Below are 27,650 nucleotides of genomic sequence, written 5' to 3'. Positions count from 1 at the left end.
ATTCCATTAACACTCACATATACACCACCTTGTGCAGGAGTACCAATCCTTTGCTTTTTGAAGAGCAGCAGTGACACTGACTAACAATGCCATCTTGAAGCAGTTACAATTGAGGTACTTATGCTTAAATTCTAATCATTTACCCACATCCTAGGATTGTTAATTTGAAAACAGGGGCCACCCAGGGGATAGTGAGCAATGGGCACTTTTAAGGATGAATTCAAATGGCCACCAAATTTGCACACTGAGAAAACAGGCTTCACTTTGCCTTACTTGATGACCTTTTTGCTGATATGTTAAATAGTTCACGACAACTATCAGATGTGATCATTAAAACACATAATGACTGTCCACCAATTTGAGTTGGAACTGGAGCTTGCATTTGGTGAACCTGAGATTTTAGTTATCAGTGAATTTCCCTTTTTTTTATTGAACCATATAACTGGAGCAGGGCTTGATTGATAGGTCACAGCATTCTGCAGAGGTGAGTAAGAATTCTAGAGCTCCAATTTGAAAAGAGCAAGGACAAACATCCAAAGAAGATGGCTGTTTTGTTTTTCACCCAGAAAATTGCCCCATTGAGTAACTGATTCAGAGCAAAGCACTCCACCCTTCCTTCACAGTGGTTTTGAAGAGATTATTTTTACTGATTATTTTCAGGTTTTCAAACCTTAATGTTTATATTATGTGCTTTAGCTAGTTTGTGGTCAGCTGGTTTAACCTCCATGGATCAAACAGCATAGACCTGGAGATTGCAATAGATTTTCCAAGGTAGGGTTGAAAACTACTTTAATTTACCCTCCCTTTAAGGGACAGGGGCGTATTGAAATCCAGGGTCAAAGAATTGGAATTCCATAAGGACTAAGAGGTCAACTGTTTATTTTACAGCCCCATCAGCTCTCCTATGACCCTTTCCATACCTATCTCGGCTACTCAAAAGAGTAATTCTTTCAGCAATTCTAAGATTTCCAGTGGGGTTGAATCTGGTTTATTCATGGAATGTGGGAGAGTTAAGATTATTGATGAGGATGAAATGTGCAATTTTGGGTTAGAAATGCAGAGTTTCCCATTTCATATTTTAATAGATTTTTAACTTTTTATCTTTTACATGACATTTTTTAAAATGCCTTTTTATGAACTATGGGATTGTGACAAGGGCTGTGGCAATATGACTTGTACATGACCTGAAATTTCTGGGCATAAGCTGTGTGATGGGCTGGTTTTTACTGGCTTTGTGGAGGGGTAGAGGATTTCAAATGAGAATGTGTATTGTTATGTATTGTATGTAAGGTGTATTTTAACAAACCATTGGTTTAAATAAAGGTCATTTTTACTACTACTACTACTACTACTTGAATTTACCCTTCCCTGTTCAAAGACTTCATAAATTCCAGCATAAAGACTGCTATATCAACAATAACATGGCCCACAATATGCAGAACAACACTCACATGCCCACATATACACACACACACACCAGCAGGCATATGTAAAGCATCAAATAAATAAATGGGCAGACAAAACAAGAAGCTTGCACTATGGTATGGTAGTATTATAAGCAGCAGAAAATGCAGAGCCTCCCACACTACAACTAAAACTACAGTAGCAAGCCCATGACATCAGAAGATCAGCAGATCAAAACAACTTGCAACACACAACAGAAGAAGCACATGCTAATCACATACTTTACAAAGACCAGGATTGGCAAAAAGATTTTCTGAAAAATCAATTTATGTGAAATGTAAATAAACAATTGAGAAGCCAACAAAGTGGGTCACTGGAAGCTCTGGAGACATCTAGGTGACCTAAAAACAAAAATAAAGTAAAGGTCAAGACAAACAAAGCCAGATCACCAGGGTTAAACAGCAACAAATCTTATGTTGTAGACACACTGTAACATTAGACTGAAGTGTGCCATGGCATAATGAAAGTATTGGATCACACAGTATACAAATCTATGATTCCCATTATTATGCTGCTAAAAATGACATTAAAATATGGAAAGAAAACACACAATTAAAGGGTGGTGTTTACAAATATTAAATATAAATGTATGATCATAGAAAAATAATGCCACACACACCCAGCCACATCCACCTATTTGTATGTAATCCAGGGTATTCATGATATTAATTCCAAGTAAAATTGAGCATTGCCAACTGCTTTGACAAACAGACGTACCTTGCCTATTGAAGGATTCTGCATGAGGCATCCAGATCGTCTCTTACTAGAGATGCCGTAGTGAGTTTGGCTTTGGTGTTAACCTGCACCCAGTAAGAGACAGTTGATATCTTTCTTTCAGCGGGCTTCTCAGCTTCATCACCAACCAATGAAAGACAGGAAAAAAACAGACTGTAGTTCAAATACAAGGAGTTCTCACTTGCTGCTTTATGTGTGCACACCAACATTAGAAGCAGTTACCACAGAATAATACTCACATGCTTTAGTCGTGCGAGATACAGAGACATCATCTTCATTAAAGGTGAAGAAGGCTTCGTCATCCCATGGGAGCTGACAGCCAGTCAACTGGAGGTAATTGCTTCTCTGCTGCCGTTTCCTCTTTACTCAGGAATGTATGGTTGACAGGGCTGTCCGGAGATAAAGCACCATCCACAGAAAGTAATGTAATGCCACATGTTGACCATTCTTTCACAGCATAAAATATGTTACTCTACCTTGTGTGCATGCATGAACCTCGTGGTGGCATTGGTGTAGAGTTTTCTACCAGACACATGGATGGAATCTCTGTTACCACTAACAAGAGGATTAATGAATGCAGGAGACTGAGTGGAATATTCAAAAAGGGAAATTTTCTTTGTGAGTAAATCTACATGTGTAATGTACTCTTTCACTTTTGAGTAATTTGACTACTTTTAGCTATTCACAAAATCTGAGTATAAAGTTATTCAAAAGTATAGAATTACATAGCTCCACCCTGCTGAAAAAGGGGCGAGGGGTCAAATTTATGAGTCTAACTTGCTACCGAAAAACAATAATAAGTCCTGCACTACACATGGCGAACCACTGGTACTATAACACCCTCCCTTTGAAAATAATGGAGTTAGGAACTTAAAACACCATGTGAAATAAAGGTAAATCAAATTACATTCATTAAATAATTTAAATGATTTAATATAGTTAAAAAAAAAATTAATCCTTTATTAATGTAATATATTGAATAAATTAAAAATATGTTTCTCAAGATTAGAAAAAATGAAATCCCACCTAAAGTAAAAACATTTTTTATACAATATGAAATATTTAAAGTGTAGAATTTATTAAATGTAATTGTATTATTTTAATAAAAGGTATAGTTCAATTATTTTTAAAATGCCAAAAGGTTATTAAACTATTGAATAATTTAATTGAAATTATGTACTATTAGTGTAATTGATATTCCACATTAGTTTAAATGTATTGATACTTTTTACTAATTTAAATAATTTGATTGTATTTAACATTATTTCCTATGGTGTTTTATTTCTATTTTGTTATTCAATTATTTTCTGTGGCAGGGCGCTCCAATACCAGTGGCTGGCCTTGTACGGTGCTAGATGCACTTCAGCTGTGAACTTGAGTAATTTACTTTTTGATCCTCTTTTGACTGTGGGTATGCTAAAGGTGCAGTTTGTGAATAACTATAGGCTTACTCTTTTGTGGGTGGGTTGACATCCCTCCCTAAACCTCTTCCTGGAACTCCCAGACCGTCACTAAACTCTTCCTGACTCCTCCATAGTCCCCCTACCCTCTAATCACAAGGATCTCTCATTTTCCAACCACTCCCCTGTGACTATCTAACATTTACTACTAAAACATACCTATATGTGCGGAGACTCAATAGTCGGGTGGATTTCTCCATACATAAAATTATAGGAGAGGGGAGGGTGTGAATTATGGACGTAGGTTTGTGAATAGCATTTTAGTATATTTTTTAATACTATAAAACATACTACAAAATGCTTTTTGTTTATACCACCTAAGAGGAGCAGTACAGTCTTGCACAGAAGTGAATACAGATGTATCCTGTCCAGTGACTCTACACCAATCCATTTTAAATTTAAAGATGTGCAATGTCTCTATGCACATGGAAACTGAGTGCCTAAATTGTGAATGTCTTTCTATGGTGACCCACGATCAATTAAATGTGTAATTTGTTACCAAGTAAGTGGTAATGGCAGGGATTGGGGCTACAAAGAGAAGCTTTCTCTACCCCTCAGCCATTAAGCCTATTCCAACACAGAGCATTTAATCCCTGCAAGTGCTCCAGTAGAGCGCTGGTCTTTCAGAGAGGAGGCAGTTATGGAGTTAGTGGGTTCTCCAAAATCCACCACATCATTCCAGTTCTCAAGAGACGTGCAGGTAATCCCTGCCTACGTTGGTCAGAAGCAGAGCAACAAAAAGTCTTTGGGCAATTTCTGAGTGGCAAGGCACTGTATCTACACGCTTTGCATTTCTAAGAGGGGTTACAAAGCCAGCATAAGGGCCTTATCACATGTACAGTAAACCTTACTGTGAGAAAGGCTGTTGGGAATGAGTTGCAGATTTTCATCAGTTGAATACACTGTGTGTTCAGCATGTAAAAGGGAGCATAGTATTGCCTTCAAAACATTACCACTCAGTATGTACAATGGGCAGATCAGCTAGTCTATAATATATTGACACCAATAAATGTTTGTCATGCTTCACCATTAGGAAATGTTTATTGAAATCCATGCTGTGTATGTGGATGTGATGTGGTGATTGTTAAAGGGTGGTTCTATCTGATCTGCCCAGATTTTTTGCTTTTGGATCCCCTGGTTTCCGACCTTTACTATGGGGGAGCCTAATAGCCTGGGACTCACCCACAGTAAACTCATGAAAATATGGACTGCACTTGTTTACCACCAGTGCAGCTTTTTAAGGCAAGGCTGCTGTGATGCAGCAATGGTAAGAGCCCCATAACCACATGTGCAAACATATGTGCACCCGTGTGAGGGCTGCGTGGGGGGAGACTCCTGTTGAGTGCAGCCCAAGGACTACACCCAGCTAGTCTGACACAGAAGGGACTAGACAGAGTGGCTGGTGACCTGGAATAGGCCTTATGATGTGTGTGTACACATGTAAGGGATAGTCAGTGTGCTTTACTGTCTTGACTGTACTGACAATCCATTATATTCCAATGGGGAAGGCTGTCCTAGCGTGCAACTTCAGTTCCCTATGGTCCACAGACTCCAGAGTCACATCAATGTGCACTGTAACCTGTATGAAAAAAACACTGCCGTCGAGTACAAAAGCATATTTGTACAGCTTATGGGTCATCCAGGAATCTCATCTTTTCCGACTCAGCTCAGGATCAGCACCAAGGCCTTTTGTGACCCTGCTGGGCTGGATTGATTACATTTCTCTCCAGCTACAGGAACAGGGCCTTGCATCAATCAGCTAGCTGTCATCCTGTGCCAGGAACTGGGCCTGCCCCAGGCCAATAAACAAGGGAGGGAGCCTAGACCTCTGGAGACAAGCCAGAGGGGGGCTCTTTTGAAGATTTGCTGGGGGAGGCCCTGGCATGGATGTCAGGGAGGAGGGGAGCTGAGACCCCGAAAGCACATATGGCAACAGATTCCTCCTGGGGGACGCCATTTTGAGCTATCCCAAAAGAATGTGCAGGAAGGTTGGGACAGGGGTGGAGAGGTGATGTGGCACATCAGGATAGGCCAGAAACACAGCCCTACTGGACACCTCCACCCACCACCCCCTTAAAAGGTCTTGCACAGAGCTCTCTCTTGGATGTGCTTTTGCTGAGGAACACTTGGACTGGAGGCTAACTTCATGGAAAATTGGAAGGAGGAGCCCCCTGACTGTCCCCAAGACTAGGACTCTGTCTCTGATTACCCCCAGGACCAGCAGTGGAAAGACTAGACTTTGCACTGGGAGGAGAGAGGCCCAGAAGGAGAGAAAGGTGAAAGTCTGGTGCTGAGATTCCGTGAAACCAGCTCCCTGAAAAATGTGTCACTGTTTTCAGCCAGGAAACCTGATGAAAGTGCTCCAAGTGCCTAGGGCTTGCCACTCGGAGCAAAATGAGCCAAGGACCGTCCAAAACAGCCCAACAGGGTCCTGTGTAAATTTGGTGATGACCAAAGTGCGTGGGCCTCTGCTGCTGATTTTAGCATTGGCCCAGGGGTGGGCCAGGTCCCAGGGGCTGCCACCAAGAAGAAAACCTGCCATGAGCCCCCTTGCGCGTCTCCTGGCAAAAAGGACAGGTGTGAGGGAGGACTGTTGTGCTCCCTCGGTTGTGAAGAGGAGGGTGAGGACCCTATCCCTGGGCTCTCAACACTTGACAGAAGTCAAGGAGCATTGTTGCGCTCCCTGTGACGATTTCAGGGGACACAGGACCCCATTCCTCGGCCATGGCAAAGGGAGATGAAGTTGGGGGTGCCACCATAGTCCCCGTAAAGTGGCTTGGGGGTCCAGGACCCCATCTCTGGGCCCTGAGAAGAGATGGAAGCAGGGAGTGTCATCACACCCCCACAAGGTTGCCGGGGGTCCCAGGACCTCATCCCTGGGCCCCAGCAACAGTGAGGAGGAGCAGCGCTGGTGCACACCCACCAGCGGCCCGCTCGCCAACCACCCAACACACGTCTAACTGCAGGAGCGGGCAGACCAGAGAGAAGAGGTGTCTCCCACTGCAGCACATGAAAGTGCTGGCAGTGTGGGGCGCTGGTGACTGCCACCGGGGAGTGGGCTCCCCAAGCTGCTCTCAAACATGGTTAAAGGCTGCAGGGTGCCCAGATGGGACTGGGCACCCCCAAGAAAAAGAAACTTGCAGCACAAAGCCACAGAAAAGTAAACATGAAAAACGGCGCATCTCTCTCTGGCTCAGTGGGAGAGCCGCTGCTCACATATTCAGTATGCTCTCATAGAAGCGCCTCATAATTCGCTGTGGGGCTGGCTCGCATTTGTGAGGAAAAAGCCACTTGTTTCAGTGCTGTGGTGGCTCCAGGAGAAGGGGTCACCACCAAAATGATTACAAAGTGTGGGGGAAGCTGCAGAAGGAGTGCAGCCTCCCCCACAAAAGGAATTCAAACATCCCCACTCTAGGTTGGGTGGGACTTGGAAATGATAACCCTCAAGGGTTTTGTGATACTGGCAAGCATTCCCCAGGATGAAGCTTTTGCTCTACAGCTGGGTTGTGATGGTCCTTCTTGCAAGGAAAGCATCATGCTACAGGACTGTGGCCTGGAAAAGGGCCATGTGACTGCTCATCTGGGAAGACACCCTCTAGAGGTGAAAGGTGGTAATTGCACAGTGGTGTAGTTACAAAAGTGATGTCCTTTAGGGACTATGATTAAAGTGCAGTATTTTATGCTGAATGTTTTTAGAAGAGTATGGCTACAGGGTTGTGGTAAAAAATGGTCCATGTGACTTTTCATGTGGAAAGGTACCCTCTAGGGGTGAGAGGTGGTGATACACAATGGTGAATAACCAAGTGATATCTTTAGGGACTATGTTAAATGTGCATCTTGTTTGTGTTGAATGCTTTAATGTGGAATATGAGGAAACATTGCAAACACCCTTTAGGGGTAAAAGTCCATAATTGCAAGTGATGTAATTATAACGTGATGCCCTTTAGGGGCTTTGGGTAATCTGCATAATTCATGCTGAGAGAAATCATGATCCTTGCAAATGCTTTATTTGAATAATGAGACTAAAAGCTACTAGTGATCAAAGCAGATGTACTTTATTGCTAGTATTATGTCCTCTCACGACAAGTTCAGATATTGCATTGAAATACAAATCAATGTTTTGACATGTGGGTTGTTGGTCTACCTCTCCCTTTGGGAGAGACAAGAATAATTATCCAATGTCACCCAAACGTAATTCCATCAGCTTGTGTATATTTGTAAATTGTTGCATAGTAGTGAGTAGAGTGCGTATCATAAGTGTAATTTACCTTTTCAAAAGACAAAACACAGTGTGGACAATCCTTTATTGAGTGGTGTTCTTGTTTATTTGTGAATGGGGATTACTAGCCCACACCATCTCCCTTGAGTGAGCCATTAACTGCTCTTCAACGCTGTCCTATGAGAGTCAAACGCTACAATGGGGTGTTTGGTTCCCAGTGGTAGACAGGTGCGGACCCATTACTTGTGCAAGATACACAGTTAATGGCCCACTTTCTAACAGTGTTCTCTTCTCATATTCTGAGAGTTATTTATTTCTTTCATTTACCATTCAGTGTGATGTGTCTATGCTCTGTTCTTTGGTTTTTCATATTAATATAATTATATTTATGTACTTCTGGCAATGTTTTTTTTAAATGTCACCATGCTACTTTGGTGCTCTCAGTCCTTTTAAATGTTGAGCTTGTCATTGTTTACCCTTATCTTTTTCCAAAGGGGCTCGTGAGCACTGAAAGACCCTATATTACTGTTAGTGCTCTGAAGATTCTATTTATTTTTGCTTCAAGTTATTAGGGGAGGTCAGCCACATTCTAGTCAGGAATTTTACTCAGAAGTTGTCAGTTAATGGTATTTATGTGGTTTATTTGAGTTTGCATACCCGCACCATATTTTGCTTATTGCGAACCTCTGTTTTGCATTTCAGTAACATTCAACCATGATTAAAACGCAGAAAAAAGCACTTAATTGCAAACCACCAAAAACTAGTCCTACTATAGTCTAACCATAATCACCAACCCCAACTAAAACTTTTACCTATACGTCTTAACCCCTAAATCTAGCCCGAAACCTAACACTAAAGCTAACTCTGCTCCCTAACCCTAATCACTTTTTGACGCTTTGCATTTTCTCTGCCCTACTCTCTGCCGATTGCCAATGTTAAGAAAAGGAATGAAAACATTGCCTCTATACTTTCATCATCGCCACTGTGTTTATGAATCAGTGCGTTGCATCATCACATGCTCCTTGTGAGTAGCAATGTGACAACCATCACAAAAGGATAGATAACAATGTTCCAAATGCATAGAAATAAATGTTGTCATTGTTTTCTATACGTTTAACATAGATGGACACCATTATTTACAATTCCAATATCAACCAAAACCTTGCAGTGGTGCAGCTTAGGCCTATAGCATCCAGGGCATCACCAAGGCTGCCATTTGGCACCTGGTGCACTGCAGAGAAGATGTGGAGCCAGTGTGGGAGACCGTGTAAGGAGCAGGTCCTGGGCATTCCCAAGGCCGCCATCCATTGCCTGGTGCCCTGCAAAGGAGCACTGGAAGGTAGGGTGGATGGGAATGGATGGGTTGAGGGAAGGGGGACCATAGTAAACAGAGCATCACGAAGGCTAAGACATGTTCTACCAAGGAATGCTAAATGAATAATGAACTTAACAAGAGTTGCATGATGTCAGCAGCGAAAGGCTACAATCCAGCCAATCAAAAGCAAGGTTAAATAAGCTATCTTTTATGGTGAGAAACAAACACAGAACAAGGAGACAGCTAACTGAGACGAACAAGAAAACAATCGTATCATGTGCAAATGCTGTGTGTGTGTGTGTGTATGTAATATTGCATGAAATGCTGCCTGCGACAGGCAGCTGGAGCTGTCTGTAGTGCGACCTCCAAATGTGTTCACTAGAGGTGAAAACAGATACATTTGTATTAATGTCAGCATGTTTAAAAACATATGCACCACAGGTCAAACGTTTTGCAGAATCTGAAAAGAGAAACCTATATTGAGGTAAGCAAGCCTGATGAGATGAACATCTCCAGCAATTCTAAAGTACACTCCTGAAGTGAATAGTTTCTTTGAAAATTTGAAGGTAAAGTTGTGGGTCAAAGTAAGTGTATTGCCTTCTACTAGCCAACACACTTGGCAAACTCAGAAATTAAGACAATCCTGTTTTAATGTGGTCGTGTTTGTGTCAGAAGATGAGTGCATTGGTTTATGATGTTTATTGTGTGGACGTGGGTGTTGTGTGCAGTATGATAGTGAGTGTGTTGTCATACAATGTTGGTTGTGCGGATGAATAGAGGTGACTTTGCTGGCATATAATAACACGTGTGGTAGTGGTGGTGGTAATGCTGGTCATGTTTATTGTGGTGATGGTGGTTTTAATGGTCATGGCATTGAAGGTAACATTGCTTGTGGTAACTTCTGAAAACAGGGATGTCTCCTCAACTGTAAAAATTCCTCACTTTTAGAGGCTGACAAAACCTATAGGAAACTAGAAACGAGGTTGATTCAAGCAAGCCCTTGTAACCAGTGAAGAAAGTAAAATTCCCCGACAACAATTCATATAGACAGCAGCTTCAAAAATGAATGCTGTTTTTAAAAAAAACAAAAAAACATCGGTCTGTGTTGTAGGACTGTCACTGCCAAACCTGCAGAATGACACAACAAGAATCGTGTTACCCTGGCCGAGTGATGGTAATTTAATCAGGAAAAAGTATTAACACTGTCTCTAAGAAATGACACTATGTGACAGCTTTACTAAGATTTTGCCCTGGTTAGCGTCACAAAAGTTACACCAACCAGCACGATTTTTCTTTTAGTGATTTACTTTCCAGTGCAAAACCTTTTTGTGCTGAAAAGTAGTCTGAAAGTAATGCAAACCAGTGTGATGCACTGCTTTGCATTACTGAGCATCAAGAGGGCGTTCCACAGGGGGTACATGTGCGTTCCCATTCAACCATCCATGTTTTGTTATGTAAAACTCTATCTACTAACAATAGTAAACAGGTTTTTGCGTCAACAATAAACACCACTTCAAAGCAGGCATTGGAAGAAAAATGTTTTTCTTTTCCAACTTTGCATGTGTGCTGCATTGTACAGCACACATATTAACTAGGAATAGTTTTAAAAGTTGCATAAGGGAATCGTTCCAGTACAAAACCTATGCTAGACTCACACACACCCCCTTGCTGCAAAGCTGTGTGCGTGGCGCCTGGCAGAAAAATTCTGTGCCAGCAATAGGGAAAGTGTAGAAGAGTGCTTATCTCTGTAGATATGGTGCTTTCCAGCTCTCTCTCTCTCACACACAATGCAGCACAGCATTTTTGGCTGCTGCACTGCGTTGGGTGACTCGTAGGTAAATCTGACCTCAGTCTTAAACCTCAATGCCAAATGAACGCTACAACTCTGAGTCAGATTTCCAAAGATTTTGTGCTGTGTTTGCAAAACGTTTATTTTATTTTTTGACATCCAGTTCCCGTTGCCATTCTAATCTGACCTTCATGACCCTGGGCCTGCATGCCTCTTGTGTATTCTATAAGTTGCGGTGGTGTGTGTTTTTGTAACAGGTGTGTTAACGCTGGTAACTCTAGGGACTCAAGTAGATCCTCCCTGAGCAACGTTTGCATTGTGTGGTGGGCTCTGCAGTAGTGAAACTGTGCCAATACAGTGGGTTCAGCACTCTGCTCGCCAACTTGGTTCCAAGTTCGCATCACGCCTTCCTGAAAAAAGTCTCCTGTGGTAGCTAGTCCCACTCTCAGTAGCTCACTTGCTGCTACTCTTTCCTGCCAGGGGAATACATGTGCAACACTGTAACGTCGAATGGGCTTAGCGAACAGCATTTGAGGAAGTGACCATGGCGAAGCAGAGTCTCATTCAAGCCTGAACCAGTAGTAGGCAAACATGCACTGTGCAGCACGGTAGTCAGCTCGAAGTCACAAGCATTCATATGGCAAAGTGAGTGTGTCCCAACTTACAGACGGTTGCCTCCTAGCCCATGTTAGTCTGGTCAAGATAGTTTGGAAACTGCGAAACACTGCCCGTGGTAACCTGATTGGGATATTTGCTTCCTCAGTACTTTTGATCTCACAATGGGGCACTGGCAGATTGCTCTGACTAAGGAGGCAAAAGAGAGGTCTGCAATCCCGACTGTTCAGGGTGATGCACCTTGGCTTAAACAATACCCCTGTCACCTTTCATAGGTTGATGAAGAGGGTCCTGACTGAGAATGAGGCATTTAATGCCACCTACCTAGATGACATAGCTGTCTTCAGCTCCAGCTGGAACACCCGTGCCACTTCAAGGAGGTGCTTCAGGCCCTGCTGCAGGCAAGCCTGACTATCGAGGTCAGTTACTGCCAGATAGGGCAGAGTACTGTGCTATATCTGGTTCACATGGTGGGCAGGGCAATGCTCAACTAGTAATCCAATTTCGTACATTTTTGCTCTCTCAGTCAAAGTATTACGTAAGAACAAATGGCTGAGAAGTGTGTCTTCAAGTAAATATTTGTTGAGAGTTGAACGACCGAGCCCAGGCATCAGATCACTTTGCATTAATAGTGAAGACTCAACACATGTTACTTGGGCACATATACAACTTTAGTACTTGAAAGGAGGTATGTGACACATAGTAGATTCAATAACATATCACTTAATGCAAGTCGATAAAGGGACACGGTTAAATCATAGTTGCCACAGGTCCAACTTGGTAGAATGAAATGTCCACAAAATGCTATTTGAAATTTGCCAGGATTTGAGAGTTATTCCCACGATGGCATTTAAAATTAACAATGAGCTTTTATGGAGAGCCATAGGCAGTATTTTAACATGTGAGCACTTATAAATCTGATCACTCCATACCTTTGATGTGCCAATGTTCAGTCTCGTTTCAAGTTCTCTAGAATAAAAAAATAAATGTTTTTTTGTTAACATATATCTGCAACAAGATTGAGAAATTTTCAACGAGATGTATATGTTATTATAATGTCATCAAACATTATTAGGAAATATTTCAGAATGTAGATCAACAATATGTCCTTTAGTGCTGCTACTCAGTAGTGCTTGGGATGCAGTGCACTACTTTCTGCCATCTTTGAACTGCCTTCAGTTCTAGGACATTTTGCAACCCTCAATAGAACATTCAACTAACCTGTAGTCTTATTTCATTGCAGTCTTTCATTAAAAAGGAGTGACAGGGGTGGTTAAAGCCTGTAATTATCATCTAAAGTACTCTGAGAACGTTACTCTGTATCTGGTCGTCAGCGCAAAATAGAGTGCATCAGATAATGGTCTTTGTGAGCCTTGAGTGTCCATTTCACTTCAATAGAGATACCAGGCACACTTGATGAGTAGACTTCTAAGATAAAAACAAGGAAGTTTGAGGCAAGAGTAAAGGAGAGGGCATATGTCATTATCAAAGTGGAATGTGTACTTGGGCTGCCAGTGGGGGCCCTTGTGCAATTCAAGGTGATAAAGTTAGCCCAAAAAGCTTCTTGGGAAACTCCAAACATGATGCCACACAAACAAGTCTACTGGCTTCTTGAGTTGAGCATCATGTTTTAGGAGAAAGACCCTAAAGTTTGATGATGAAATTCGGTGACATGATACATTGGGTGCAGAGGACGTCTACACTCTGGAATGGCATGCTGCTCAAAACCGCAAGAGAGGTAAGTTACTACAGATTACCTTTTAAAACAGAACTATTTAACAAGGCTTGTGGCATTCAATAAACTCACAGTCCAGGTGAGAGTGAGTGCCTGTCAGAAAACTATTCTCCCATTTAAGCAGACTAGTACACAGAAGCTGTGCTCTAAAGAGACTCCAACAAAAAACAACATGGTAATCAAGTGTTGATGAAGATAACATAATTTAACATAAGATAACATGACATGACTTCACATCACTTGACATGACATAACATAACAAGTGCAGACCTGTGTGCTGATGAATTTTCTGCAGGACAGCCAAAAAATTTCCCCAAACTCTAGTGCATGTGAATCTGCATCATGAATGCTTGCACAAGCTTATGATAGCCCTCCAAAAGACCAACACCCAGCTCAGATATGAAAAGCCTAGCTTGGGCACTCAGTTTTTAAGCATTTCTCATGTTTATGCCACTGAGGTGTCTGAACTGGTAACAGGAGTTCACAATTGCTAAATATTTTCTTGCTTCATGTGGCGGAGGTTCGGTTGTGTAGTAGAGTAGGAGATTTCATGACAACCACAACACTGATTGACATTGACGTTTAATTTAAGATTGCAGCAGGGGAAGGCATAAAATGGTCAATAAAGGATATTCAAATGAGAGTGATAGCTCATCACCGGCTCCCCAGCGATAATGAACAAAACACAGGAAAACCATATGATGAGGTGGTGGTTGGATACTTGGAGAATAGCTGAGCTTGACCCTAGTTTAGACCATACATGTTTTTGTGTTGCCACCTTGTTGGTAACAGCAAAGTATGGACCATATTTAGTGTTGGGCAGATAGGGTACTCTGTCAAACATGTGACCAATGTCTCACACATTTTATTACAAGTGCATAACAGATAACGAAATTCGAAATAAGGGGGTGAGGCATCTTCCATGTTTTGATAGGGGTGCACTGTCCACCAAAGACTCAACATTTCTGTGTCTACATTCAATCATCAAAGTTCTCAGAGTAGCATATCTGGTCCCTTTGTGGCACAGCACATCTTGAAATATAATTGCCTATTTGAAGCAGTTGGGAGCACTCTGACATTATGTCTTCTCTGTCCTCGGACTCCTGAATTGGTTTTCATTGGGTTAGGAAGGTGAGGACGGCATGGAGAAAGATTTGTGATTCAACCAACAAACATTTACTGGCTCAGTACTTTTCTACAAGGAGTGCAACTAAAAAACACATGGTGCCAACAAGTAAGTGAACCACAGTTGCTCATTGTGCTACAGCACCACATAGAATGGAACTGACTACCTTTTTCAATGTAGATGTCCAACTGAACATCTTTTGAGCGAGCTGCAACATACGCCAGGATGCTGATGTTTGATGATCTCCGTTCCCTAAATGATTGAACTGCTAGTCTGGATCCTCTTATTGATGATACAGTATTTCCATATCCATTGAACATTACAGAAAAATTCCAACTCACTTGCCACTTTCACAGGTAAGGTGGCAGAAATGGCGACGAGTACAGGCTCTGGAGAGGAAGACTGGGAATGCAGGGAGGGGCCTCACAAATGCACCAACGTATGTGAGTCTTACCTACATTATATGGAAATTGAAGTACATTATACAGTCAGGCCATCACTGTGCTGAAACTCTATATGGGTCAGTTCAACTAAGATGCATTTCTTAGACTTGGGGCCTAGTTTAGAGATTGAGGGATGTAGTCTACTCTGTTGGGGTGGGAGAGGGCAAAACTGTCACCATCTCGAGGTGCCTCTACAGTCATGGCAGTTCCTGGCAATTTTGGAATAGTTTTATGGACTCTATCATGAACCATGATTACCGTCTCTTAAACTTTTCAAAGGTTTTCTGTTTTTCAAAGACAAACTTTCAAAGACGGTGCCGGTGTCATTTACCTTATCCTCAGTTTGTTTTCTGGTGGTAACAGAAAAATAAAAAAAGAATTTACAGCTGCCACCCTAAACAGGGTGGATGGTGTAAAGTCCTTTCACTGACAGCCCCTACTCCTACGGGTCAGAGGAAGTATTGCCTCGTTGCAGCCCAAGCAGGCTTCATCGATGGAATACTTATGGTCCACCCAACTCTAAATGAGGCGAGCCGACTGAGGGTTTGGTGGACACGGTACTCTGTTGCATTATTGAGAAAGTGCCTTGTCTGCCAAAGGCTAAATTTCGCCCTTAATCCTGCAAATATATGCGATGTAATTTGGCAACAAACTTTCTTTCTTGAGTTCACAGGTTTATTGAGAAGGTGAGGTGGATTGGAAAGCACAGGCGGGGATATTTTCGTGGGGACATTTTCTTTGTCTTTGCTTCTAATACTTACTGTGACTCAAAACTTTCAATAGGAAAAAATGGCAAGAAGGTTAATGCAGCATTAAATTACCCCAACCCGCTTATTATAACTGAAGGAACTGCCTCCTACAAATATGCATCCTTAATATTTTTGTGCACAAATCAATTTATGAAATGATTAAGTAACAGTTCTTTGGGCAATTAGACTAATTAACAGGATTTTCCATCCCGTTCTATGTTACAGTGCCTTAATCAACAATATATGCTGTCAGATTTTAATTTTATGCATGATTAATATTACAAACAAATATAATTTACAAAAGCTGAATTTACTTTGCAATGCCTGTGCTCTTTTGGAAAACTCTAAGAAGGAATTCAGACTCCATTCCTCTGTGTTCTGTGTAAGGAACAATGACATAGGATCCCGGTGGAGCCTTGAAGGTTTGAGTGATTTCTCGACTTCTAATCAGACCCGTAGATATTGCCTCAGAAGCATTTTGATTGAAGAACGACTGTGGTAATCCGTCCTTCCCGCTCTGGAATTTAAGACAATAAGATACATGATTATTTGAGATCCCTAAGCATGCCTTGTATGTATCCTAATCACATTCTCCGATGGCCTATACATAGTTTTGCGATAAAAACACCAAGTGCTGGTTTACTCATTCCATTACTAACAAAAAATTGTAAGAGATGACAGGGAATACTACATTGTGAGTATGAAGGAGTTCAAATGATAAAATTAAAACTTTAGGATACATACCCAATGTCTTAGTCTTACAATTTTACATTGGTATGTATCTAAAAACATAAATATCACAACTTTTGTTTGTTTAACATGTACACTGGCTATTCGTCTTTGGCAAATGACATATTTGTGTCAAATATGGAGTCTTATGAGTGTTATGGATCCTTAGTCGATTAATCAGATTCATAACTGTTCATAATTAAGGCATGCAGTTAGGTGCGAATATTTGTCAGTTTACCTTGCTGTTGGGATTCATAATTGTCATGCCTGTTTGCTGTTACTTCAAAGTGCCTCAGGGTACGATAGATAATAGCATTTGAAGGACATTGGGTGCAGCCATGCACACACCCAGAGTGGGAAAGTGGATTACTGGTAAGGGCAGGTAAGTACCTACAGTTAGCAATCGGCCACTAACCCTCACTAGGTCCAGTCAGGTCTCAAAAATGTAATCCCCGCTCAACCCTTGGTAGCTTCGCAAAGAACGACACGGTTTAATTTAGGAGACAGGTGTGTAAAGCATTTAAAAATCACCAAAGAGTAAATAAGTAAAACACAAAGCACTATAAAAATATTTTTAACTTTTAAATACACTAAAGCAATTAAAATCGGATAAGGGGAACTGGAGATATGAATTTTTAAAGAATTAGGGGGCCATTCCAAGTTTGGTGGGCGGCCAAGTGCATGGGCAATGTAGGGGCTCCCAGGAGGCCCCCGGCACCCCCATTCTGCCAGCTTTTCCATGGTGGTGTAAACCTCCATGGAAAGGCTGGCGGAATGGAATTTGTAATCTGGCGGGAAGCGCTGCTTGCAACGCTGCCCTGGTGGATTACTTCCGCTGGGACCGCCAGGCTGGAGGCTGACTCCAGCCTGGCGATGTTGGCGGTATTACCGTGGCGTTTCAGCCGCAGTCAGAATGTGGCAGATCGGACCGCCACTACCGCGGCGGTTTGATGGCCACCCCGAGTCTGGTGGTCTCAAGACCGCCAGACTTGGAATAACACCCTTAATATTTTCTAGCGCATAGAAACTAAAAGCACAAATCTGGTCATCTGGTCGCACTAGACCGGGCAAAGTTAAAGTTTGAGGCTGAGCAGGATGGAGCCCTGCTAGGCTACAGCAAGCAGGTGGCCTCGGTCAAAAGTTTACCTTTGGACTTAGTCTTTTTCTTGAAGATTTTCTTTAGTGGGACGAAGTCACCAATCCAATCCGACCTCCCTGATGCCCTCTTCAGATACGTGTCGCAGGAGACCTCAGTGAAGAATTCTACCTTCAGACTTAGATGACTTTACAGGATGGAAATCATCCTACGGGCAAAGTATGAATCATGATCTGACGTCCCTGGAGCCCCACCTTGGATACGCTGTGCAGGAACTTTGTCACTTTTTTGGAGCTTTTTCTTTCTGACTGTGGTCGACCCTCCACAGCAAGCTGATTGCAATGCAAGGCCATAAGATTACCTTTCCAGGAGCCCCCAGGTGAAATCCTGGAAGCCTGAGGCTCCGGAGCTTTTTCGTGGGATGAACCTGAATGTCAGGCCACGTCGGGGTTGAGGTAAGATGGCTTAACTCACCACTGTGGGTCAGTCCCTTCATGGAGTTTTTCTCCCAAACTTCTTGACCTTCTTCAAGAAGATCTTTGAAGGTCCTTTAGGAGTCCACAACACACCCCCAAGATTCCAGAAGCTCTGAGTTTCTCCTTCAGGGTTAGGACTCCAACTCCCAGAATGCACCTGGTTCCAATCCAAAAATGACCACTAGCCACTGGTCAGTTCCTTCAGGTTTTGATGCAGGGGAGTCTGTTTAGCTACTTTTCACCTGTAGCAAGCAGGGAGTCCCTTCTTGAATCAGTTGAAGACAGACAAAGTCCTTTTAGTGGTGAAGCCCAAGTGCGCAGCTGGTGCAGTCCTTCAGAGTGCAGTGTCCAGGATCAGGTCAGGGGGCCAGCAGGGCAGTCCTTCTTCTTCTGTCGTTGTTCCTTGTAGGGATCCGAGGTGTGGGTGCAGCTATGCCATGTTTATCCTTGCTCCTGGGGTGAAAGCGGGGGGGTAACTGTCACAGGCAGGCCACTACCCCATGGGATGACCACTTCCTAGGAAGTGTGGCAAAAAGCAATCCCAGGGAGCAACATTCCTTAAAATCCAAAATGGCAAAAACTGAATTTTGAAGGTTAGGTCTGGCTGAGCCCACCCACTGGTGTGGCTAAAAATCCTAAACACACCCCTCTTTTGCCTTCTCCGAATCTAATTAAGAGGGCACCTGGTTCTGTGGGTTTGCAGCAAATGGGGGAGGTCCTGAGCTGCTCCAAATGTCCTTTCATCCTTTGAAGACCATTTTGGCTGCTCTCCCTCCATCCTGTTTCATCATCTGCTGAGGCAGATCTCCTCCCCAGGCACTTCCTTTGTGTTAATCTCAAGCCACTTCACACCTCATCAAGGCAGCCTGGCCAAGCTGCCAGAGGCTGGCCAATCAGAGAAGGGCACTACAGAGCTGAAGTTGGCAACTTTCAGGTAGAGTTTTAAAACTCTTTCCCTGAACTAGTTACATTAAATCCAACAATGGCAAGTTGTGGGATTTATTATAACGATTAGCTTGATACCAAACTCTAAATATCTGGCTCCTATGGGGACTCTATTAATTAAAATAAAGTTTCTCCATTTTAGCGTATGGAGTCCATTCACTCCAGTGAGGGAAAAGCAAGTTTGGCTATTTTACCTCCCCAGGGCTTATAAAACAATTTTTATGAGGACCCTGCTTATAGTTACATGGCACCCAACCCTAGGTGCACTTAGGGCACACCTTAGGGGTGACCTATATGGAAAAATAAGGTAGTTTAAGACTTTGGAAGTACTTTTAATTCCAAAGCCGAATTTGCATATGACTTTAGTTTAAAACAAGCCAGCAAGGCAGGCCTGCCTTTAAAATGACACTGGGCACCTCAGAAGTGCAACTATGGGTGCACCACCTATGCTGGGGTCCCTAAACCTACATGCCCTACCATATACTAGGGACTTATAGGTAGGTTGACATAGCCAATTATAATTAGCCTAATTTGCATACTCATTTTACACAAAGCACAGGCCCTGGGACTGGTTAGCAGTACCCAGGGCACTATCAGAGTCAGGGAAACACCGTGAAAAATGGGGTCAAAAAACTAGGGGGCTTCTGCAATCAGCCCAGTTTTCTCACACCCAGCATGACATACAAGGACTGACCACTGCCTGTAATGGACTGTGTATTTACTTTTCTAAATCATTGCGCACCTTGATGTAACAGGGCTTTCAGGGCCTGATTTGAAGTGTGGCTGGCGGATTACTCAATCCCAAATGTTGTTCATGTGCCATTTGCCATTTGCCATATTACATTGTAATCTATCCTGAGGCACTTGTGATAATGCAGATGAGATATGCTTGTGACAGAATACTTATCCGCCAGACTCCAAATACCTGAACTCACTACAATGACTGGTTCCCATATCCCAGTGGTCCTCACAGAAATAGTGTTTGTCTGGGTTTGTTAAAAGTGCTGAGAAGTGAGAAGTTCCAAGATGGATGTCGAACTTTCAAAATATTACAGTGACCAAAAAGGGACTCTTAGTTATGGAGCATTTTCTGTGATAGCTAATATTTCCAGAGACATGGAAATCCAGACTCTTTCATGAAGACCCTTTTGAACAGTGTACATAATTTAGATGTAGAAGTGTTTGAGATTTACTTCTGTTAAGAGCAGGAGTAAATCAATTTCTGGGTGACTTTATGGTATTTATAGCTGTGAGAAATTAGAGTATTAGTTGAGGGGGGTGAGAACTTCCCTCAAATAATTATCACAGCTCTTGTCAGGGTGAACAACAAATGACAAAAATAGATTTGTGCTTAACCTTCTGGTAGCTTGGCACAAAGCAGTCAGGCTTAGCTTAGAAGTAATGTGTAAAAAATTACAGGGTAAAATACAACACAAGAAAAACCCTAAAAACATAGTAACTCTTAATAAGTAAAATGACAGCAAAACAACAAAATGCCTAGCAGTAGAACCAGAGATATATTTTTTTAAAGCTTGCACTTTTATGGGTCAAAGTCAAAAGTTAAGGCCAACAGTGATGGAGCGTGGGTCGGATACTGGCATAAGGCATGCCAGGTGGAAAGTTTACCTTGAGAATTTTTCTGGAGAAACATGGTTGGCAACTAGTAGTTGGTGGGGCAAGCTGGTTCGAAAGTAGGGCTCAACGAAGGAGGGTTGCTGGAGAGCAGGGTCCCCATGCAGTTGTCAGTGGAGGAAGGAAAACTCGAGGCAGGCGAAGTCCAAAGTCTGTGCCTGAGAAGGCCTCAATGTTTATGAGAGTCTATTTGTGCTTGTTCTAAGAAGCTCTCTATGTTTGAACTTAGAAACTTTTTGGGAAGTCAGATCTCCTTCAGTGTGGCAAACCAGCAAGTTGAATCTGGCCAGCAATTCGACATCAATGGCTTCAGCTCAACTACAGTCCAGGTCCTCTGGCGGTTCTTTGGAAGAAAAGTTGGCAAAAAGTTTCTGGCATTTGCTGTTTGGGCAGAGGAGAACACTCCAAAACCAGCAAAGAGTCCAGGACCTGGGGGCACCACTTGGAGGTTAGGACTCACACTATAAGAGGCCAGAGGCAGGGCTAGGGCAGGTCACGTTATACTGGTCAGCTGGGCGGATAAAGGGAAAGGGCCTCTGGAAGCTTGTGGTGGCCCAGTACTCAAACAGGAGGTCAGCCAACTGACCCTTGGAGTCACTCCTGGGCCCTGGGTTCAAGTTAAGCAGGTCCAGTCTTACTTCAGGATATTCAGACAGCAGGGCAGGCCCTTATTCCGATTTTCAAAGGTTCAGGAGTTTTCCGAGTAGAGGTTTGTGGGGTACACTTTAATGCCTAGCACCAGCCGTTGGGTTGGGGACAAGCTTTTGCCCACCCCAAACCAGTTCTGGTCATTTCCTCTACATAGACTGGCTTTGGTGCCAGCCTGACTAGAGCAACAAAGGGGAAACAGGACTAGTTGTGAACTTCATCTGCCAGTGCCAAGGTAGGGATCCTTTGAAGCTTAGGAAGGGGCTGGGCACAGCCCTCTGGCCCATCCTGACAAGTGAGGAGTCTTCCTCCCTATTCCCAGGGCCCTTTTGTCTGCTGTATATACATATCACTCCAGAGGAGTTGTCAGGTGATAATGGACACTGGCAGTAAAGCCTTTTAGGTTTAGACAGAAAAATGACAACGTTGTAAAAGTGTCACTTCCAAAACAGTAATATAAAATCCAATTTTACATTAAGCTGGATTTTAAATGTTATTAAAATGGGTCCTTAAATCATTTTTCTAGCAGCTTCTAAACTGGAAATAAGCACTACAAGTCTCTATAGTATAACCCTATGTTTTTGTATGGAAGTCCCAGCCTTTTTCACAGTTAAAAATGACTTCATAGGTTTTTCATTGCCGGGACATGTAAACACTAAATATACATGTCTTACATTTTATATATAGGTTATCTGACCTACTGGCATTTAGGGCATACCTTAGGTGTGACCTATGGGTACTACAATGGAAGGTTAGGCCAGGCAAAAGGTTTATTTTGTCAGGTCAAACTGACAGTTTAAAACTGCATACACATGCTGTAAGGGCTGGTCTGGAGTATTACTTTAGTCGGTGGCACAATGAGTGCTGCAGCCCACTTCTAGCATTCCGTTTCAGGTCTTAACTACCTATAGTACCATATACTAGAGACTTACATGTAAACTAAATGTGCCAAATTTGCCATGTTTAGAAGGGAGAGCACAAGCCCTTCACCACTGGTTAGCAAGAATGGTTAACAAAAATGAATTCAGTTAAAGAAGGCAAAAATCTGGGTGAACACCACCCAAAATATGGTCATTTCCAACAATATCCTTCTCAGTTACTTCACAGAGGGGGCGTTGTCAAACCCCCACTTTAGCAGCTGCAGCTGGTGGAGGTTTGATGACCCTCTGTTGTCTGCAACTCAGCAGACAAAAGCTCATAATTAATGCAAAAGAGTGGGAAGGTAAGTGAGTGGATGGATGGATGAATGGATGGATGGATTGATGTGTGAGTAAAATGGTAGATGGATGGGTGAATGAAGGGGTGAATAGACAAATGCATGGATGAATGAGTGAATCGATGGGTAAGTAAAAGAGGAAGGAGGGATGAATGGATGGGTGAGTGGATGGACAGGTGTGTGAAAGGGTGGATGGATGAAGAAAGAAAGGATGAATAAATGAGTGAAAGGGTGGATGGATGGATGGTTGGATGGATGTATGGAGTGAAAGGCTGGATGGATGATGGATTGGAGGGTGGACGGATGGATGTGAGAAAAGATGGCTTGCTGGAAGAAAGGATGGATGAGTAAAGGGACAGATCAGTAAAAGGATGGGTGTAAGGACGAGTAAGTGAAAGAATGGGTGACTGAATGAAAGAGAGGATAGATGGATGCAAGATGAAAGGATGGGCGGATGGGTGAGTAAAAGGGTGAATGATGGATGGAGGGTGAAAGGATAGAGGGATGTGAGATTGAAAAGGTGGATGGATGGAGGCATGGATGAATGGATGAAATGATGGATGTAAGGATGGATGAATGAGTGAAAGGGTGAATGGATGGAGGGTGGATGGATGAGAGAAAGGATTGATTGATGGATGAGTGAGTGAAAGGATGGATCGATGAGTATAAAGATAAATAGATGGATGGATGGATGGACTGAGCCAAAGGGTGTATTGGTGGATGTACGGATGAGTGAAAGAATGGATGGATGAATGAAAGGGAGGGTAGATGGATGAATGAAAGGGTGGATGGCTGGATGAGTTTATGGGTGAATGGTTGGATGAATGAGTGATGGATGAAAGGGATGGATGTAAGGGTAGATGGATCAGTTTAAGGTGAATGGTTGGACGAATGAGTGAAAAGATAAATGGATGGATGAGTGAAAGAAAGGATGGATAGATGGGTGAAATTGTAAGTCAATGGAAGGATGGATGAGTGTATGGATGGGCGAAATGGTGGATGGATGGATAGAGTGGAAGAATCAATGAGTAAAAGGGTGGGTGGATGAGTGAAAGGGTGGGTGGATGAGTGAAAGGATGGCTGGAGGAATGAAAGGATGGATGGATAAAAGGGGGATGGATAAGTGAAAGGATGGATGACTGAGTTAAAGGATGGATATGTTTGAAAATAGATGCTTGGGTTTGGATATAGATCGGCAGACCGATGGAGGGAATGGTTACAGACTGAATGTTGGATGAAAGACTGACTGGATGACGGAATGTAAAGGTCAAATGCTGATTGTCAGCGGTGGATGGAAGGAGGAAAAGATGAATGGATAGATGCTTGGATGGAAGAGACAAGCAAGCTCTTCTAGGGAGAGTTGCGGTGACTTGCTTCACTTGCTTGGTGCCATAGGTGTTTTGGTTCAAAGTAGGTGGTATTTTAATTTTCTGGCTACTCCTTTGCTTCACAGATATGGAACACTTCTATTTGCTTCTCTCCTGTGTGGCCAAAGGTTTCTGGTATGCACCAACAAGAAGGTGGTGGCAAAGAGCCATGTGAATGTGTAGCTCATGTTGGGACCCATTGTCCACTACAGATCAGTGTTGTCAATGTGATCTGCCTCTGTGTGGATGATATCTGCAAGCCTCAACTGTTGCTCTCTCCTGGGGAAGGCCAATATGCATGCAGATCATTTGAGACAGGTTTTGATATTTGTATTCCACGTCCAATTGTATCTCGGAATTGTTTTCAAGGATTTGGTAGGATGGACAATTGCTATAAAGGCATTCCAGTGACTGACATTGTATCTGCATATATTGCTCTCTTTTCTGACTCCTTTGTCTTTGTAAAGATGATAAATGAAGCACAAAGCCTTTGCTGGTTATTAAGAGTAGATGGCTAGACTCCATGATTAGTTCTTCAAGTGATCCAGCCGAAGTGCTGCTTTTTGATGATGTTTAAGGGTGGTGTACCAGTGGAATGGTGACTTCTTTGGTTGAAGCTCAAAGCAATCTCATTGAAGGACACATTAAGTGCTTCCAGTTGGCTTCTGCAATACTTTTGGAAATTATTGTATGTTGTGAGTAGGATGCAACTCTTCATTGCATTTGGGCCGAGTGCATTGCCTGCTGTTCTCTTGTGATGTTTTGTAGTTTTTCAATAAACTCACGGGTGTGGTATCGCTTCACATGTGGTCTGTGTCATTAGTTGTGTAAGAGAGGTATTGATATACAGTCTCATTGTGTAGAGACTGTGATGTGGAAGGTGAACAAAGTGGAAGGCGAATTCTTTACATGTGGACAGATAGTTCTAGCCTTTCTCATTCATTAAAACTCTAGCTCCGGCTGCTGTGCATCATTGCTGTTATAAAACAAACAGGCTTATTTGCAGCTACAAGCAGGATATATTAAAGACAATAGGACTGAGTTATGCAATTGTACTATGCTTACCTGTACACACGGGGAACATACAAGGCCATGATGTTGGAACTATAACAGATCCTTATAAATCACATGTTTTTAACTCCCATAAAACAAGTGAGAGACTGGTGGACACATAGATTACAAGTCCAGTACACAGTTGAGGAATGGACAGAGGTCATAGCAACCCAAGATAAGCATCTTAGAGAGTCCCACCTGAAGCTGATTTACTTTAAGTTTGTCCATAGAGGGCACTGCTTGCTCGAATGGTTGTGAGAAATAGACATACTACCTAGGGCGGCATGCTGTAAATGTAACTTTCCCAATTGTGGTACTGTACATCCCCTTTGGGACTGCTCTGCATTTAATATATATTGCAGAGGAGTGTTGAACATAATGAGGCCAACTCTAGGTGCCTTAGGCAGCTCACGAGCCAGGCAGTCCTATTACATGACCACACTGACTACCTTGAAATAACGTATCAGAGAACTCAATGGCCTGCCACTTCTGTTGAGGTGGGCAAACTTTGAACTCTCAGATTGTGGAGGACTAATTGCATCCCAGACCTGGAGTCTTGGCTGAAAGAGATGCACATGACGGTGCTAGATGAAGAAATAATCTATTGCATAAAATAACAATTGGACATGTTTGAGGCAATCTGGGGGAGGAGAGGAGGGTTTAAACATTCCCGGATACTAATCACCTCACCTATCTTTTCCTTGCTACTTTTCACTAATTCTGATGGGGGTCGGATGTATAGGATTGGAAAGTGAACCTATTTTGCTTTTTTTGTCATCTCCTGACGCTAAGGGGAAATACGAGTGCCATCAGCGTGTATCGAACATGGAAGTAAACGTTAATGTTTTGGGGAGGTGGGCTTGCTGTTTTATGAGTATAAGTGGAGACTATTGTATTGAAAATCGGAATAACTATTGCAGCCATGTCTCCTGTTGTCTTTCTCATACTCAGTCCCAGTAACATTGTACTGTTATACTCTGAAATTGATGAAGAATTGGAAAACAAAAAGAAAGGCAATAGGAAGGGAAGGAATTTAGAAAAGTCATGCTGAGGGATAATTTAGATGTTATATGTTTTCTCCTGAGGGCAATTAGTATTGTCTCTGTCTCACGGATACCTTAGCGAGTAGAACGCTGATGAGTATCATGAGCAAAGGTGGTAATGTTTTCCAAGTCAATTTCTGGTGTCACAAATTATAATCAAAATTGCTGTTGGCGTATTCTTGTCTGTGCTACATAGGATAGAGGCTTGCTACATACAATATTTTCAGCGTGTTCTGATATTACTGGAAGGTCTAATGGTTACAATTAACTATGCACTTTATATATAAACTTGAATCTGAACAGTGTGTTCTGTGAAATGCAACTGGGCCATATCCGAGCAACAAAATTAGGTGAAATTGACATTATGGCTATAGGGTATAGCTACACCGTTCATACGGGACATTGGAGAAGCTCCAGTGTACGCTGAGCACCAGTGGACTTCTTTCAAAGGTAGAGGGACTCATGAACCCTTAGCCCATGGCACCCTCAAAACAGCTATAAGTGAGGCCCGCTCAATTTTCATATATTTAGGATAAAGCGCCCTCTGCTGTATATTAAAAAGACATTGTCACAGAGCAGTTCTGGAACAAGAGAGGAAAGAGCCCAAAGTCCGAGTTCCATTTTATTATTATGGTCCTGCGCGGTGACTTGCAATATCCTTTCAATAGACAACAAAAGAGGGGATTTAGGGCCAGATGTAGGATGCATTTTGCATGCTGCAAACTGCAAAAATCGCAGTTTGCGCCATGCAAAATGCTCATTGCGATGCTAATTCACAATTTGCGAGTCGGTACCAACACGCAAATTGTGAATGCGACTCGCAAATAGGAAGGGGCGTCCCCTTCCTATTTGCGACTCACATCGCGATGCTAAATTGCTTTGTGACCGCGAAAGCGGTCGCAAAGCAATTCGCAGTTACCACCAGTGTCACACTGGTGGTAACTCATTCGCAAAAGGGAAGGGGACCCCTTCCCCTTTGTTAATGTTGTCCAAAATGTTTTTTCACTGCCTGCTCCGAAAAAGCAAAATGGTTTCATTATTTTTTATATTTTGCAACTCGTTTTCCTTTAAGGAAAACGGGCTGCAAAATAAATAAAAAAACAGCTTTATTTAAAAAGCAGTCACAGACATGGAGGTCTGCTGTCTTCGGCAGGCCACCATCCCTGTGAGTGCAGGGACTAGTTATGGGGGTCACAAAATTCGACCCACCCTCATTAATATTAATGAGGTGGGTCTTTGCGACCCCATAGCGAATCGCAGACGGTGCCTGAGACACCGTTCTGCATCCGATTTTGCGAATCGGAAATTGCGAGTCGCACCGACTCGCAATTTCTGATTCGCAAAATCAGAACCTCCTACATCTGGCCCTTAATTCCTTACAAAGTATGATCAAACCATTATACTTCCTTTAAAAAGCCTGAATCCTTTGTTTAGAGTTTGGTTGTAAATATGGCTATCAAATGTGGAATCTGTAGTTCAGAATTGTACTCACTAATTGATAAATACTAATTTGTTTCAATTTACAGTACAACCCCCTCCTGAAATAGCATTAGGTCATAATGCAGACTCCTGTAATGAAGTAACTACTGCAGATCTCTCCTTTCTGCAAAGGACTGCTCAGCAAAGAAGTTCAGAAATGCTGAAAAACAACTTCTAGTCTTCAAAGGTCGAGTAACAGTTTTAATTCAGCCCCTGGTCCTGCCTCTCATTGTATCTGCTGGCTTTGGGAGCTGAAAGTAGGCACTGTCCTTTTCACATGTCACGGAAACAATTTATTACAGTTGAGCGTCTACAC

The 27,650-nt window shown here is 42.6% G+C and overlaps 1 protein-coding gene across 1 annotated transcript in view; it reads right to left on the bottom strand.

The window, feature by feature from the left end:
• The window catches only part of LOC138295478 (calpain-13-like), a 530,338-nt gene that overhangs the window by 174,423 nt on the left and 328,265 nt on the right, over positions 1 to 27,650 (bottom strand). Inside the window, exons 12-14 of the mRNA XM_069233811.1 lie at positions 22,307 to 22,314; positions 15,965 to 16,167; positions 12,530 to 12,566 (exon numbers count right to left, since the gene is read on the bottom strand). Coding sequence (XP_069089912.1) covers positions 12,530 to 12,566; positions 15,965 to 16,167; positions 22,307 to 22,314 — 248 coding nt within the window. The remainder of the gene's footprint in view (positions 1 to 12,529; positions 12,567 to 15,964; positions 16,168 to 22,306; positions 22,315 to 27,650) is intronic.

Source organism: Pleurodeles waltl, chromosome 5 (assembly GCF_031143425.1).
Source record: "Pleurodeles waltl isolate 20211129_DDA chromosome 5, aPleWal1.hap1.20221129, whole genome shotgun sequence".
Lineage (NCBI taxonomy): Eukaryota > Metazoa > Chordata > Amphibia > Caudata > Salamandridae > Pleurodeles > Pleurodeles waltl.
Note: the sequence above shows the minus strand (reverse complement) of the source record. Positions and strands in the feature narration are given on the sequence as shown.